At 34.5% G+C, this 19099-nt stretch overlaps 1 protein-coding gene across 1 annotated transcript; it reads left to right on the top strand.

Moving 5' to 3' along the window:
* Positions 1 to 3878: 3878 nt before the first annotated feature.
* Positions 3879 to 4292, top strand: LOC120199499. Its single transcript, XM_039200554.1, has 2 exons — positions 3879 to 4192; positions 4251 to 4292. The coding sequence occupies exons 1-2, from the start codon at positions 3886 to 3888 to the stop codon at positions 4265 to 4267; spliced, it is 324 nt and encodes a 107-aa protein (XP_039056485.1). The 5' UTR covers positions 3879 to 3885; the 3' UTR covers positions 4268 to 4292.
* The last annotated feature ends 14807 nt before the right edge of the window (positions 4293 to 19099 follow it).

Consider the following 19099-nt stretch of genomic DNA (forward strand, 5'->3'; position numbering starts at 1 on the left):
AATAATAGAGGTAATTTGACATTAAAAATCATGGAACCTTTTGGTGAGCATTGAGTGAACTATTCTTTCACTTCAATCAAGCTCAAATTTTAGGCTTCAATTGAGCTTCTAATTTTTTTTTAGTTCAAGCCTTTTTGAGTTCAAGTTTCAATATTATATTTCGAGTTCGAGTTGAATTTGATAATTTTTAACTTGTGAGTTTGAGTGGAGTTGAGCTTACTTTTAAAGTTTTCAAGTTCGAGTCGAGCTCAACAATACTCGAGTTCGATTTGGCTCGTTTAACAAACGATGTTTGATTTAATTTAAAAAAAAAAATCGATTTTTTTCGGTTTTCAGCCGGTCCGGTTCGAACGGTTCAGCGGTTCTGATCGGTTCACTAGTAGCGGTTCAACCGATTTAGATTGAACCGGACTAGACAACGATTTCCGATTGAACTGGTCGATCTGATCCGATTTTCAAAACAATGATCAGTGTAGATATTTAACGACACTTAAGAAAGCTCCGTATAACCAAAATATGGATAAATTTACACACATCTTCGTATAAAATTATTTGAACCCAAGTCAATATAATAGTTATTGTCTTATCTTAATTCATCTAAAATGTATTCTTATTATTCATATCATGCATTTCTTATCTTTGAAAAGTTCATAAATAAATAAAAAATTTATTCCATAAAGGAAGAAGACATTAGCCTCATTCTCTAAATTATCTTCAAGTAATTAATATAAGCAACAAAATAAAATATCTAAATTATCTTCCTTTTACGTTGAAAGGCCCACAGATGCCCTAACCTCAGCTAGGCCTTAAGTTGTAACCCAAAAGACTTTATATTCTCGTTTCTTCGCAATCCAATCCTTAAAACTGCGTCGTTTCTGATCCCCTGGAGTTGTGTATGCTTCATCGCCTCCGACCCACAGCAGAATTGAAAAGAAAAGCAAGAGGATGAGCTCCGACAACCCGAACCAAACCGGTCTCGTGATAACGGTGACCGAATCCATTCGAGCGTTTCTCCTCTCCGTCTCCGACGACCCGCGTCTCTCTCAAGAGCTTAGAGAACTCGCTCTCGCTCTTTTCTCGGCAACCGATGCATCGTACAAGCAGATTCGAAGCTTATGGATCCAGTCAGATGTTGAGGCTATGCCCGGATAGATTTCTCTTTTCTATGGATCTAATTTCGTTTTCTCCAGCCCTAAACCCAGAGAGAAGGTAAAGTTGAACATGACTTGGATTCTAGCGTTCTAGATCTTTCATGGCCGCGTTTTCGTTTTAACCGAGATGTTTTTTCCCCCTTTTCTTTTTGAAATTTGAATTTGTAGAGTGAAGAATTGAAGGAGAGGTTAAGGAAACTTAAAGAACAAGCAGAGAGGAGAGAGTATCAAGAGCTTGTTAAAGTTATTGGGACCAGCACAGATTGTGAAACCCGGAGTGATGCAGGAGAGGAGACGAAAACGTTCTTGGAGAGCAGCCGATCTCCATGGTGACAAACACAAGTGAATCAAATGCATTTTGTATAATTTTGAATTTTTACTTCTTATCATTAAATACTTGTAGTATTATGTGAAAATATTATGAACTAAACGAAAATAAAAACCATGAACAATATTAGAAAAATTTGAGAAAAATAGTTTCTATGCATAAAATTAATAAATTTAATTTTTATGAATGATCTTATAATTAAACGACCTTTATTTATCTATATTTGTGGAGCAGTAGGTGTTAGGGATGAGTAAAACTTGAGTAGTTGTTAGGGATAAGTAAAACTTGGTTAGATTTGACAAAAAATATTTCTTCTAAACTGATTCAGCGTTTAAAGTTTAATTGTAATTTATTAAATCCAATTCGACTAAATTTTTTAAATAAAAATTGATTCATAAAATAATACAAATTGATTTTTAAGTTTTGGTTGAGTCTTTAACTTTGTAAGATATATTTATATTATATATGTATTACATTGATTATGTTTTTCTTCAATCAAACATTGAAATATGAGGAAAATATATTCGAAAAATCAGTTATAGGATAACATATAGACCCTAAATTAGAATTAATTAATATCTTAATATTATAAGTATTTATAATTAAAATCTAAACTGAAACTGATACGATTCAATTTAACGATTTTTAAGGGGCGAAAATATAAATGATGCTTTGTCTGAAAGGAATAAAAAGGTGTCTAAAAACTTCGATTTAATCTAACATTTTCATGATACTAAAATTTCATAAATTATTAAAGAACTTATGAATTTGTATGGACTCATGTTTATCGAATGGGTAAACTACATGTTTGGTAATTCAATTTACTCACTGAATTTTATAGATTGAATTTTTTTGGTCATTCCACCGTTAAATAACTAAATATGTTATGAATTATGATATGTACATATTTTAATCAAAACGACATCATTTTAGTTTAAATTTTAAAATTTCATAGGAATTCAAACGATGTCGTTTTGATGCAAGTCGCTATGTCATAACGTTGTTTAATTATTTAACGGCGGATTGACAAAAAAATCAATATATAAAATTCAGTAAAAATATTAAAAAAATTAAAAGTACAATGAGTGAAATAGGAAAGAGAATAAAATTCAATAAACCAACGTGTAATTCACCCTTATCAAATTCAAGGCGAATGAATTTCTCAAATTTATTGTGATTTGTTTCTCCCAAAAACTATTATCAATTGTTTTTAAGTTTGAGTTTATTTTTTTTAATTGTTTAGAATGATTATAAGGTAGTGTCATTTTCAAAACACAGCATGGTAACACAGATAAAACCAAATCCATTTGCTCCCTTTGCCCATAACTTGCAATCCTTCCAATCTCTTGGAAGTATGTGTTTATTTTAAATATTATTGACTTCTTTTAGTTTGAATACGCCAACTAAATGCGATTATAAGATTTTTAATGAAATTTATATACCATCGTATAATTTGAATCAAGTTTAATAAATTTTTACAACTTTACATGGTAAATTCATATCTTTCCTTTTACAAATATGGTGTACTACTTAGCTGTTCCTCGAGAGTGGTATATTAATTTACTTTAGTTTTTATGCAACACCATAGTCATTTGTAAGCCTTTATATCCTTAATTCAAAAACTATTATATTTCAAAATAAGCCGATTAATGCATTTCAAAATACGTTAGAAAGTTAAGAAACATTCAATTTATGAAAGAAGACATATTAACAAATAAATACTCGAAACTCAATAGATATAAAATAATCTCTAATTGGACTTGGTAAATTCGTTCAACACTTCACCTTATAGAATAGAATCTGACCAAAACTTTTTACATGAATTAAAGGTTTTTTTTTATCGTTATTAGATTAATTTTTCCATGCGTTCTCTGCATTATATTGGATGTATCTCGAGCTCCTAATATCAAATTAATCTGATTCAAAATGGATTGAAAAAACTAAAAAATATTTGATCTCATGGAAAAAAAAAGACATTGAAATAATCAGATCCCAGCGGATCACATATAATAATTATTAAAAACATAATTTTTTATATTTTCTTTTTCGAAATCGTATAAAATAATTATAAATAAATATGTATTTTTAAAGTTGATATTGAATATAGGATATCCGTACGATTTGGTGCGGGTCTAAACCCGAACTTTATCAAGTACGTGTCAGCACGACCTTTCTCAATCACCCAGTTCACGTGACCCAAGAGAAAAGGAAGGATATCATCGAAAAGTAAAATAGCGTTCCAAAGCCGACGCCATGCTAACGCTCCCACTGACACTTGTCACCATCACATTCTCTTTAAGTCAACTACTGTCTCCCCATCCAACGGCTCCTACAAATCTATATTAACGCCAACTTACCCTTCCCAAAAACACACTTCAAGCAACTCACAGAATCAGAGTTCTAGTTATGAAAGCTGCTATCTTGAGAGCGGGTTCGGTTCTCTCGTCGGCTCTTTCCGGTTCACCCAGAGTGTCTCTTTCCCGTCAAGGTTCGTTAGGTGGAGTTTTCTCCGGTGGCTCTCCGATAGTATCGTTGCATTTCCCTATGGATAAAAGGAAGCCGAAGGAAACTCGAACGCAATTAAGACGAGCTTTCTCCGATACGGATGTCATCAGATCGGAGCCTCGAGTTCCCGGTGGGTCTCGGTGTTTTACGGAGGGGATACCGGGGGAGGAGTACGTTCCGATTGTGAAGTGGACAGCGAGTTCCGAACTGAATTCGGGATCTCGCTGGAAGAAATCGGATTCTCCGGTGAAGGATTCGGAACTGGCGGGAAATTCGGCGGTGATCACGGCGATGATTCGTACGAGGATAAGAGGCAGATTGGAGATCATTACCGTGAAATGCTGAAACTGAATCCCGGTGATTCGCTTCTCTTGAGAAACTACGGCAAGTTCTTACACGAGGTCAAACTCTGACTTCAACAAATCTGTAACACCCCCAACTCGTATCCGACCCGGATATGAGTCCGAAGTGTCACATTGACTTTTTAAACCTTGACTCTTAAGAAAAATCCCGGGAAATTTAAAACTTTATTTAAAACAAAATACAGACTTTATCAGAGTGCTCGTACTTAATGACTTATTACATGCCAACACTTTATACATAACCAAAAACATACTTTGTCAAATATTTCTGATATGATCTTTTGGTAAGGAAAACTGACATGTCTTGCCCCGCATCACTCCTTACTCTTCTCGAAACCTATGTGTGAAACAATCACACGCTAAGTCGAAGACTTAGTGAGGCATAACAACTTATAATGCACTTTAAAACCTATATTGATACATGCATGTTCTATTCTATCATGTTACAGCAATTTCATGCATTTTTCATATCGTATAAAATCATATCAGATTAATTGCAGTAAATACATGCATACACATACTTCATCATTAACAATTTATCATATAATCACATACTATTTCAATCAAACACTATGCACACGCAACATCATATCATTTCTATAGCATTTATCATACCACTAACTTATATTTGTTCATATCTCTGGATTAGCCCATGTACATATGTGAGAACTATCGATATGTGAGTCTATAGAGGTTGTGCACTATGCTGTCACCACAGCTCGTATAAATGCACCGAAGTGCCCCGTAGAATTGCACCGAAGTGCCCCGTAGAATTGCACCGTAGTGCCATATAATGATGTCCATAAGGACCACATAGAATTCTTTAAGAATCATATACATATGCTAGGGATCAAGTATGTGTCTTTCCAGACTTCACACAGGTTCCAAAGAATATACATATGTCCCTAAGAACCGCGTAGAATTGCACCGTAGTGCCATATAATAATGTCCATAAGGACCACATAGAATTCTGTAAGAATCATATACATATGCTAGGGATCAAGTATGTGTCTTTCCAGACTTCACACAGGTTCCAAAGAATATACATATGTCCCTAAGAACCGCGTAGACCCTCGACTCTTGGCATGCCAACTATACCCCTAGCTCTCATGACACATAACATGGGCGTTATCATTTATTTCATTTCAAATATTCACATAAACTTGTAATTCACTTTCACATATCACTTATCACATAGCTTCTTTTCATATGATCACATAGTCCCGTAGTTCACTTACACGTAGATCATTTCCATATAATTCACATGTCACATATGTCATGTTTTCATATAATTTTTATCATTTCTCACCCAATCACCTTTATTCATATAAACATACTTATCATATCTTGTTCACATAAGATCATATACTTCATATAATACATCGAAACACCTAGAACACTTTCCCGTAGCTTATAGTCATAAGTCTTATCTCATAACATATACTTGTTTTCACATATATATATATATATTTCATATCATTTCTTATACCATCACATAATTCATTTAACATCCATAACATATTATGTAACATATTAATAGAAATACCTATAAGTCATATCACTTAGAGCACATATATATACTTATAGTCACATTGCTTATATCTTAATCTTATGCCTTCTCTTAGACCTATATATATTCACATGTTCAGGTAATCCACCATTTCATCACATAATTATGTATTCATATAACTCATTTCATTTCATTTCATTTCATATATATATATATATCCTCAAGATTTATCCTAATATAAATCATATAGCACTCTTATAATTCATATTCATATTCATCTCTGTCAGACTTATAAACACATCTCACTTCTATTATTTCTTTATGTATAATCTAATCTGTTTACTTAATTCAATTTCATATAACTCGTATAATATTCTCATATAACTTCACAAATTTCTATCATTCACCTATGTGTTATAGCTTTATTTAAACATATGAATCTTTCCCATCTAGCTTATATTATGTTCATCTTATCATTTATGTTCAAATCTCCTAGTTAGTGTACTATTCTCACTTCATCCTATAGATCAATATTATCCAGCTTATTTCACTTATCATATAATAATATAATTATATTTTACTATGATCACATAGTTTACATCTCATCTAATTCATAACCTTTCTTATGTAATTACTTATACTTTATCATCTAACACATAAAAGAACAGATCGATCCATATAATCAAGCATACATACATGCATATTCAACTCATGTCTTTAATCATGCATTCATGTGTAACACTTCAGGAAATAGACTCATCGCAAGTCTTATTCCCATCGCACATCATATACTATCGAATATGCACTCACCTGGCCTCACTAGTCAATTCCAATCTCTTATCTTTCCCTTGATCGATCTTACTTGCCAAACGTTCCGGAATTGCTTTATGCGTAGAATCTACATAAACGTACATTTCGAGACCATCATTAGATACCTACACCTTGTAATTGGATACTAGCAACTTAAACTAACTAATTAAACCCATATTCCCAATTTTCCTTTAGGGGGAATCGGTTCCCCCCTATGGGGGTATCGGTTCCCCCATGACATACTGGAAATTCTTGTTTGTTTGAAGGGGTATCGGTTCCCCTTGAATGGGTACCGATTCCCCTTGCCCAGAAATCATATTTTGAGCTCGAAAATCCTTCATTTTCAGCTCAACATATCATACTTCATTCCCTTTAATATTCCTAACTTTCATACACATACTTAAACTCATTTCTACTTCATAATCACTTCTTTAAACTCAAAATTCTATCATTTACATGTCATTCAAGAATCAAACTAAATTTCCAACATGTTCTAAAACCCATTCTATCACTTCATATCTCTTAATTTAATCCTTGACAAGTCAAATTCAACTTCACAATCTATTAACTCCTTCCATATCAAAAATTCACTTAAAAACTCATTTTTCTTAATTTCTCATAACTTGTTAATCTTTGAGGTTTAAGCCACCTAAAGCTTTCCTTAATCTTTCTTAATATCCCAAGAATCAAAACAAGCTTTAAAACGAAAGAATTAACCAACTAAAGACTCACTTACCTTATACCAAGCTTCACGGTTGAGAGGAGGAAGAAGACTGAAGAATGCTCTGGACTCTTCTTCCTACGTGCTTATTACCCTTTAAAAAAATTATAAAAAATCTTTCTGATCAAATGACCATAATACCCTTAATTTCCTTTAATAATTACCAAATAACCTTCAATATATATATTCAAATAATCATTGAATTCTTTCATTCTTCTACTTTAGTCACCAAATTCTGAAACTTTACAATTTGGTCACTAACCCGGTAGTGCGGATGTTACAAAATCTATGAAGAAAAAGGTTTCATTTAAAGCTTGTTTGAATGTGATTTTCTTCTGGTTTGGTTTTCAAAGGTGGAGAAGGACATGGATGGAGCAGAGGCGTATTACGGAAGAGCCATCTTAGCGAGTCCTGGAGATGGAGAAGTTTTGTCTCTGTACGGCAAGTTAATATGGGAACGACACAGAGACGAAAGCCGAGCTAAATCCTAGTTTCACCGAGCCATTACTGCATCTCCTGATGACTGGTAAACACCTTCTTCTTCTTATATATATTGTAATTACATCGCAGAAAACTTACAACTGATTTGTGGGTGTAATTTGCAGCGTGGTGTTGGGATCTTACGCACACTTTCTGTGGGACGCCGAGAAAGATGACGATGACGAGGAAGAAGTAAGAGTTTCCAGGGTTATGGCTGCAGCTTGTTAATGCCATGGGTTTTGATTAACAAGATAATAAATCAATGGTTTTGTGTAATGTTAAATTAAATCAACACTAACGAGACAATGAATGTATGTAATTAGTTGGTCTTCAAATGTATGCACAATAAATTAGGTTAATGTGTTATTTGCACCATCTGGGTTTTAAATTCATATAATTTTACATCATATTATGATTAGTCTCTGAATGCTAAGTTCTTTAAAGGTTTGTAAAACCTAGACCTCAAATCTTTCAAAAAGAATTGAAGAGGCCTTCAATCTACTCACCACCCCCGTGAGCAATGGTCATCGACTTGTATAAACAATTCAAATCTAATAAACCTCAAAACAATATGTTTTCAAGGTGTTTACTTTCTCATGAAGTTATTCTGGATTATCCTAATCTTAGGATCTTTTCCTTAGACCTCACACCAATTATGAAGTCAATATGATCATCAATCGTAAATGGGTTTAAGTCGAATTTTGAACTTGCACAAGATAGGACAATATGAACATCTTTGATTACTCGGCCAATTAATAGTGTTCATCCTAAAATTTTATTTGTGTCTATTCTATTCAAAAAATATATTATTTTTTTGTTGTCCTTCCAATTCTAAAGCTTTACCTTGATTAATCCACCGACGCACGTTGCACACCTAATTTTGGTGAATGAGTCTCCCAACAATGATTTTCTGTATACACAAGGTCAAATGATATCAAGCTGCTTACCAATTGAACTAGTAATTGATTAAAGCTGTCTTGAGTAGCATGAGGGTGATGTATGATCCATGTGACATTGTAATCTCAAAGTTTGAATTCAAAGAATAAACAACTACAAGTGATGGTCAAATATTGGAGTTTTAATGTTTAGGTTCAACTATGGATGTGAACAAACAGTATTACTCTAAATCTTTTGATTTTTTTCAGAAGTAAAAACTTTTTGGATAAATTATAAATTTCACCACTTGAATTTATCTTCATTTCTGTTTTAGTTATTGAAATTTAAAAAATTTTAACATTATTCATGTTTTGGTCACCCTATCATTAAATCACAAACAATGTGATGACACAAACCAACAATACGATGACACATCAAAAGAATATCGTTAAAAATGACAACAACATTTCTTTGAATGTGAGTAATTTAAGGACAACATGACTTGGTAACCTTCGAACACATCATTTATAAACCCAAAGCATAGCATGCGTCACTTTAGAGGGATCCAACTTCAATGCCACTTTCTCACAGCTTAATAACTAACAATTCATGTAGTTTGATGAACTCACATATTGGGTCAATATTCTAGATATTATATCTCGTTCTATGAATAAATGATAATGTGCCTATTAAACATTTAAAGTATATAATATACTTCATCTAGGACAAATGAGACTATTTCCTCTCAGAATCTCTTTTCCCCCCCTTTTTCTCTCTCGAGTCTTCACTCTCTCTCTTCCACTCTTAAAACTCATTTCTCTTAATTTGGACCTCGACTGATTAGTGACACTTCATTCAAATCAAAAGAAATATATCATAAATCTCCGATTTAATCACTTTATTTTCTATTATATCAACCGATTTAAACTATCACATCGTTTATTGTACATCAACAGAAATATAATAATGTGACACGTGATACAATTAATCTAAAAATATTCTATTTAACTGTTAACATTGATCAAAGAAATGAATTAATAAAATTTTAAATCACATAAGATTATTGAATGGAAAAAATAAATAACTTATTTAAAACCAAAAGTTTGGGGTCGCTCTTAAACCTTCCAAGCACTATTTATACAATGCTGCTTTTGGGACCAATTAAATGGTTTGGGTTCCACTATTGAAAATATTATTTCTCAGTTTTTTATTAATATAGAGTAAATAAAATACATTATTTGTTCAAAGATAAATTCTCTACCCTTTAACATTGAACACTCATATCCCTGGTGGCTGATATCTATAGTGCTCGAACTCAAGTCTTTAAGAAATAACAACAATTCTTTTATCACATAAGTCACTTGATTCGTACCTATTTTTATTGATTATTAACGGAAGACAAAAAAGAAAGCACCTAGAACAATATATATATATATATATATATATATATATATATATATATATACAAAATAGAAAGAAATTTTTAAAATATGTAAATTGATTATTGATTTTTCGCACTATTTTTATTTTTTTAAAACATTAAATACCTTCCAGCTAAAAAGTTAGGGTAGGGTTTGATTGGTGTTTTTTTATTACACGATCAATGGCTTATATAGGACGGAAACAATCCACCTAAACCCTAACAATTCAACTAATATTCTGAATTTTAGTGAAACAAATACTAACAACCAAATATATAGTCATCATACAATTTTATTTATTAACTATTCGCGTTGACGTAACACTACATGACTCCATAGAAGAAAAATATTACGATGTATAGGGTTAATAAAAAATATTCAATCTTAAAATTTATGAAAGCAATTTTTATAATACTTGCATGAATTAAAAGCAAAATCGCAGATTTAAAGCACAATCCGTCATACATGTGATGAAAAAACTACAATAGGCATATTTTTTGACAAAGAAAACACATTGATCTGTTAAATCTCAAGCCTTATTATTGATTGTCTGAAAGTTTGAACTAGATTAAAAAAAAAAATCAAATAAATCCCACACGCTTGTAGTGTTTACAATTTTACACAGAGGTAGCTCGATTATTAAGCTTCCTAAATGAATCAAATATTCCCAAGTTTGGTTTCATTATTTAAGCCAGTTCCAAAATATTCCCATGGGTTTTGTACAGCCTGGAAGTCGGTTGATGTCTGAGAGGTTGCACTGGCGTTGTTTGTGATGTTCTGATGATCAGAAATGGTGCTTGTTCCATTGAGTATTCCTTCAGAAGGGTTTTGGGATCCAATATTTGTGTTGATGATTTTCAGTAGGTTTTGCAGTAGTTGGGTTTTGGCTAGTTAAGCTGCATCGACCTGGAGTTTAAAGGCAGCGTCCCAAGGATTGTTCAGCAGTATTCTAATAGTTTTAAATCTCATTATCTGTTATTCCAGGAAGATGAGTGACAATCTTAGACCACCTGCAACATAACATAACAAATAAAAAATAACCCTAAATCCAAGGTTAAAAAGAGAAGAGAAAAGGGCATGTACTTGCTTCCAAGAACAGCATGAGGGTTAATAATAACTCTCTCTGCTTCTTCACTGAACTTCCCTCTCTTGATATCGGGCCTCAGATAATTAGTCCACCTTAATCTGCAACTTTTGCCACATCTGTTCAAGCCTGCAAGCTTAGGAAGAGCTCTCCAGCTTCCATGTCCGTGTTTGTTAATGCAATCAACAAGCTTCTGATCCTCCTCTGGAGTACAAGGCCCCTTTTTCACATTGGCATCATCCGCGCAGCATGGAGACGTTCCCATTTCAGCTGATGAACAGTGATGATACAAAAACTGTATTGGTGAATCAGGTACCCAAAAAAAAAAGGGGGAATATCAGATGTCTTACTGGTGAAGGGCTGCTTGATGTGTACTGACAAAGCTTGATGAAGGACATGCAGGTGGTTTTATAGGTGCATGTCGGTTTACGTGATTCAAAGCAATGCATAATACGAATAAATATCTTTAAAAATATAGTGGATAACATTAAAGATCAATTCCAACAATTAAAGTCATAGAGACTGAATAAAATATTTCATAATCAGTATCGAAGTAAATCTAACATTAGTAACAAAAGCAACATACGTTGTAACACAAATATTTTCAAAATATAGGCACATGTCACCCAAAATAAATGCAACTCGGAAGATAAAAATATTACAATAAAATAATCATGTACGAATGTGTGGATCCTCCAAGTGCTAGGTCCGGGTTTTCTATCAAAAAATATCTAAAAGGGAAAAGTTTGGGGGAGTGAGCTAGGGAGCTCAGTGTGTTCCAGCAGTGCAAAATAAAAACATACAATTAAGTTTAAAAATAGATTCGTTATCAAAGTTATGAAGACAATAATAAAGTTGTAGTTTAAAATACAGAATAACCCTCCAACTGTACATCATATGCAGTGTAACACCCTTAACTCATATTCGACCCGAATACAAGTATGAGGTGTCACATTGACTTTTCAAAACCTTGACTCTTATAGAAAATCCCGGGAATTTTTAAAACTTTCATTAAAACGAAACACATTAATTTACATAAAACCATAAAATACAAAATCGATCAGAGTATTCGTAATTAACACTTATTACATGCCAACACTCTATACATAACCAAGTACATACTTTGTCAATTACTTCTGATCTGATCTCTTAGTAGTATTGATGTCTGTGCTACTTCTATTTCCACTTTTCCTGATTCTTGGTACCTACGTGTAAATCACTTACACGCTAAGTCATAGACTTAGTGAGGCAATAAATGAATATGCAACAATAAACTTATGAATGTTCATACTTACAATTGGATCATAACATTTCAATATGCATGTATCTATCGCACGATAACATATAATGCACATACGAAACTTACCTTCTTATATCACTTTCACTGTAAATCGGTATTTCAATTGCATAGCCCATGTATATTATTGATATTAGAGGTATGTGAGTGCATTGAGGTTGTGCACTAATGCTGTCACCACAGCTCGTATCTATTCCCTCATGGGGCACCGAACCTTAGTTCAGTATTCGTCCCGTAGGACTCCTACATCCCGAAGGACTACGTCCCGAAGGACTATTATACCCTCGACTCTTGGCATGCCAATTACACCTATAATTCTCATATCGTATATTATGGGCATTATTCTTATATTTCATATGTTCATGTACTCATGTCATTTCTCTTGTGATCATGTAGCTCATGTCACTTCATATCATGTTCTCATATCACAGGTCATATCACATATCATATCACATGAACATATATATATCTTATGCATGTATCACAATAATTATCATGTATGCATGTTCACAACTACTGTATTATAAAAATCAACATAGGGATTAGACTTCTCACAAGTCTTATTCCATTATAATATACATATAATATGCACTTACCTTAGCTTTGCTTTGATTCGATTCTAATCCTTTAATCATTTCGGAATAAGCTTACTTTTAGTATCTACATAATCACAAATGGATCTATATCAGTATTATAACTAATATACTCTAATGGTTCACTCTTTAGACTAAGAGAAAAGTCAATTTCATCTTTTAATGAAGGTATGCATCGATGCACTACTGATGCATCGGTGCATAAAAAGTATTCGATGTAGTATTATTGCTGGGATGCATCGATGCACCGATTGCATTCGATGTTTTACTATTAATGGGATGCATCGATGCACTACTTATGCATCGATGCACGAATTGCATTCGATGTCTTTATTTTTAAAGAGTGCATCGATGCATTACCAATGCATCGGTGCACATTCAAACAATTTATGGGTTTTAACCTTGATGAATCGATGCACTATGAATGTGCATCGATGCACTCTGCCCATAACCTCTTTTTGAACTCGAAAATCCATTCATTTTGGATTAAATCCTTCATGTTTAATCCCCTCTTTCACTCTTAACTCTAGTACACATCCTTAAACCAATTTATACTCCTTTATTTCATCTTAAACCTTCAAATCCTATCCTTCATATGTAATTCAAGAATTACATCAATAATCCAACATGTTTGAATTCCGTTTTTAACACTTCATATATCTTAACTAGATTGATGACAAGTCAAATATAACTTTCAATTCTAGTTATGAACTCTATTCCAAGATTTCATTTAAGAACTTCAAATCTTAAATCTCTCCTAACTCAATCATCCTTTGATGTTAAGATAACTTAGCTTTCCTTAAGCTTAGTTATCATCTAATAATCAAAACCTAATATTAAATTTAACAAGAAACTCAATAATCAGAAATCTTACCTTTGCTTTGGTTCACACGTACAAGGAAGAAATAAGAAGAAGATAACTCTGGAAGGCTTTGGTGTTCTCTTCTTTTCATCCCACTTGTACTCATATATATCCTTATCCCTTCTTTAATTAATTTTCCTTGCAAATGACTCTTTTACCCTTTCATTCCTTCTTCCTTTCAATTCAATCCTACACAATCATTTACATATAAATCTTTATACTATTCATTCATTCTATTTTAATCACCAAAATCTGAAACTTTCCAATTTAGTCACTAACCCGGTAATGAGGATGTTACATGCAGTTCCTCAGAACTGCATCTATAAGGACTTACCCTAGGCCCAAAGGGCGTATGTTCCAACCTAAGAGAGCAACTTGGGTCCATAAGGTCTTACCCTAGCCGAAGCATAGGTGCCCACCTGAGGGGTGTGCCCTTAGGCCCATAAAAACTTACCCAATGCACATAGCAGAAGGGCCACCCTAAAATAGTATCTTAGGGTCCATAAAGTCTTACCACTAGGCTCATTGGGCCTAAGAGCGCACCCAAGGGTCGCCTTAGGTTCATAAGGAATTAATAGCTTGATCGGTGTTGAACCTATATAAGGAATTATCAGTTTGATCGAAGCTGAACCTACAAAGACTTCATACCAGATCTCAGAGTACCCTGAAGAAAAATATTTTTCAGACAGTAACCAGTGGTAGCAGGAAATCAGAGTTCATACATATATTTATTTATCATTAAAAACAATAACCAAAGAACATGTGTTAATCAAGCATGATTTAAAATATAGTAAATCAGGAATTATACTTAAATCAGATAAATCATATGGTAGTCAAATCAGAGCAAACCATTCATTTCAAATCAGAGGAAATAATCATGTGCACATGATATTTCAAACAAATGTTTAAAACAGATATATGACATACAAGGAACACACCTCACAAAAAGAATAAGTCCGGTAGATCTATCGAGCACCAGTTTCACTACGCTCTTTGACTGTACGAGAACTTAATTCATGTCAGAACAAAATTATTATCGGAGTAATACACTAAATTGAGTATTTAATAGGGTTGTAGAACTATACGAGTAATCACGGGCTCTTACGGTCAAGCGAATCGGGTCGAGTAAACGAACAATCAGGAGAATCGCAGGTACCTTAAATATATGATAACATAAATTAGCCCTTTACCCTTTAAATTAAATTAAATTAAATTAAACTAAATGCAATTAATTTAAATCACTTAAATTACATATGCATAGTCGGGTTTACGAGTCAATTCAGAGGCTTTCATGTTCGAATTTGGCAAAAAACAGACTTCGGATTCGGACTCAGAATGTCGAAAAACATAAAATATAACTTTTCAAAAATTTTGACTTTTTGGTCAAAGTTAACGGTCAAATGTCAAAGTTAACAGGTATGGTCAATGGTCAACGGACATGTCAACGGTTAGGTCAAAGCCAAATTCAATGGGTCAGGCCGGTTCGAGTTGACTCATTTCAATCCGAGTTGAATCAGACCGATTCAAAATGGTTCGGGCCTGTTCGGTCCACCTGAACCGTTTCTAGAAGGGGCCATGGTTGGAGGAGGAGCCCCACACTAGTTGTCGGCGCGTGCGGTGGGGAAACGGCCGATTCAGAGGGATCTGATTACTCCCAAAGCTCTAATTCACTATATCATCACAAATTAACGCAACAAATAGCCAAAACACGGTGAAAATATTCGAATAAAAGCGATCAGAAGGTTACCCACGGCGGACGGTGAGAACGTTGATGGTGGATGACGAACCCGCTTAGGTTTTGGTTGGACGGAGATGGGGAGTTCAGTGGCAGTGGCGATGAGGAAAGAGGATGGTCGTGGCGACCGAAAAACGCGAGAAATCGATGGGAGAACTTGAGTTTTTCGCCCTGCTTTCGAACGCTCTTCCACGGCGGACGACGTGGGGTTTCGACGAGTAGAACCCTAGGCTGCGGTCGGTCTAACGCGGTGCTTCAGTTGGTGCCTGCGGTGACACTCACCGAGGGACGGTGACACTCTCCTCCACAAGCTTTCAGGCTCTTGACTGTACCTCCACAACCGTTTATTCAGCAAGGGTCTATTTCTTATATTGATATCAAATACTCCAAGACCACCAAAATCTTTTGGTTTTGCAATATCCTCCCATTTGACCCAGTGTACTGACCTATTCGAAGAAGAACCCCAAATGAATTTAGCAACCATTTTATTAAGAGCAAAAGCAACCCCGCTGAAATTTGAAAAAGGGAAAGATAATAAATCGGTAGATTCGATAAAACAACCTTAACCAGAGTCAAACGCCCACCCAAAGAAAGCAATTTCCCTGTCTTGCTTGGAATTTTTCAATGACGGGTTTCCACATCTCTTTCGAATTACGATTATGACCCAACGGGAGCCCAAGATACTGATCGAAAAAGATTCAATGCCATAATTAATTGCAGCAGCCCAAGATTCTACTTCAGCTTCCGATACATTGATCCCAACCAGCTTGGTTTTACTAGTGTTTAGTTTTAATCCAGAAGCCACCTCGAAAATTCTCAGGGCTCTTTTAATGTTGGCAATACTCGATCTAGACGCCTCCGAGAATAAAAGAAGATCATCCAAAAATTGAAGGTGGGACACCACACCCGCAGATCCAATTGCCACTCCTCTAACAAGGCCCTTCTCAATTCACTTTCGAGTAAGGCACTAAGAGCTTCCCCGATCAAGTTGAATAGAAGCGGAGAAAGTGGGCAACCTTGTCGCAATCCTCATTTTATCGATAATTTAGAAGATGGTATACCATTAACAAGCACAGAGATAGATGCAGAGGAGACGCATGATCTAATCCAATACCTCCATTTTACCCCAAAACCAGCTTTCCGCATAACAAAGTCCAAGAAATCCCAATCAATTGTATCATATGCCTTTTTGAAGTCCGCCTTAAAAACGACTGCTGTATGCTTCAAATGCCGAACATAATCAATTACTTCATTAGTAATCAAAGCACAATTCATAATTTGTTTATTTGGAGTGAGGCAAATTGAGTTTCGCCAATAATTTCCCCAATACAACCAGCAAGTCTCGATAGTACCCTATAAGAATTTTGTAGACACTACCCATTAGACTGATAGGACGGTAATCATCAAAATTACTCGGATTTGACACTTTGGGTATGAGAACTATAAAAGAATGATTTATCAACTATACCTGAAAAGCTCATTTGTAAAAATTTTCCATGAAGCTCATGATCTCCGCTTGAGTATGAACCATAATTTTTTAAAGAAATCAATGTTAAACCCAACCGGCCCCGGGGCCCTTGACCCATTTGCTAAACGAATTGCTGACCATACCTCTTCTTCGGTGAACGGTACCTCTAAAGCTTGTGTTATTCTTCCTTTAGATTTCGAAATTCTATGTCAAACACCTTGACTGGAATAGTAGGTATCTTATTATTGGTATCCCAAAAATGATTCATAAGACTTTGGGAAATCCACTTTTGGTCATAAATAACCCGGTCACCAACACGAATAATCGAAATATGATTAATTCTACTTCTTACTTGGAAGAACTTAGTGTTCTTGTCTCCCTCTTTGAACCACCTACGGCGGGATTTTTGAAGCCATTCACGTTCTCCCCGTCTTAATCTCGACCACAGAGAGGCTTTTAAAGATTGAATCTCCTTTTGAATCACCGGATTGTTTGAGCTCATGAATTCTTCCTCTAACTTCAATATTTTAGTTTCAATAACAGAGATGGAGTCTAGATCATTAGAGTTAACCTTAGATGCCCACTGTTTTGCAGTATTTTTGGCTCTCTGGAGGACATTACAAATTCCATCACCATGCTTCTCTCTGATTGCCTTCTTTATTAAGTCCACACATTCAAGGTCATCTGCCCAATGATTGAAAATTTTGAAAGGTCGAAAACCTCGCCCAAATGCTTCTTCCATCAGAACCACGGAATTGTGATCCGATAATCCCCTAGGCAAAACTTTTTGGGTGATTGATGGAACTCCATCTAGTAGCTCTGGCAAGATTAAGAATCGATCGAGCCTACTCGCTGTGACAATTGGATTCATACGAAACCACGTGAAGGAACTGCCCGAAAGTTGAAGATCAATCAAATTATTGCTTTGGATGAATCCTAGTAGCACATTAGCAGCTTGCACATTCAATGCTCCCCTAAGTTTCTCCGATTCTGAAATAGCTTGGTTGCAGTCTCCACCCACAATCAGAGGAACGTTAATATGTTCGATCATTCCGGAGAGAAATTCCAGAAAAGATTTCCTTTCTCCCGTATCATTCGGAGCATAGACATTGAGAAGCCCACGTCTCAAGTTTCTTCCACGAAGATTGCCAATCAGAAGGATGAATCTATTATCGATAATTTTATTCTCGATTTGGAAAAACCCAGACTCCCACATTGAGATCAACCCTCCCGACGCACCATTCGATGGAGAGAAAGCCAGGTTTCCCCAACTTAACCCCATAATTTTTGTAGAAGCCCGTGTTTGATCTGAGATAATTTTGACTCCCGAAGGAAGATAACACTTGCTTTGCATTTTCTAATTACTTCATATTTTTCTTTATCAAATAATAAATTAACGAGGATATTTATTTAACATGCGATGGAACTTGGACTGCAAGGACTAAACGACAACAAGAAGAACACAGTCAACTATAACCTTGAAACTAATTCAAAGTTAAAATGAAGTCTTAAATGAGCAGAAACGTTGTAATCAACTGATCTAATCTTAGTGATTAAAAAATATTATTTTTTTAAAAGATTTAGATTCGAATAACTATATCTATAGGACATGTATATTATTAATGATTAAAAATTTATAAATAAATAGTATCTAATAATCATTTTAGACTATTTAAAAAAAATCCGTTTTGATGAAGCCTATAACAAAAACAAATAAGTCATTTTATTATGGAGCAAATAATCACAAACTTAAAAAGTATAATCCGTGATGGAAAGAACTAATACGCCGTCCAATGGTAAACCGATTCCGTATGAAAGTCCTGGTAGCCGGCCGCCTGAACCCTGACCGTGTCTTGAGAGCAGGGGCGGATACGTAATGGATGGGTATTTACTTGA

This window comes from Hibiscus syriacus, unplaced genomic scaffold (assembly GCF_006381635.1).
Source record: "Hibiscus syriacus cultivar Baekdansim isolate YM2019G1 unplaced genomic scaffold, ASM638163v2 tig00005459_pilon, whole genome shotgun sequence".
Taxonomy (NCBI): Eukaryota; Viridiplantae; Streptophyta; class Magnoliopsida; order Malvales; family Malvaceae; genus Hibiscus; species Hibiscus syriacus.

Bases quoted from the DNA above. Each gene is read 5' to 3' on its own strand.
- LOC120199499 (XM_039200554.1), top strand. From the start codon at position 3,886: ATGAAAGCTGCTATCTTGAGAGCGGGTTCGGTTCTCTCGTCGGCTCTT.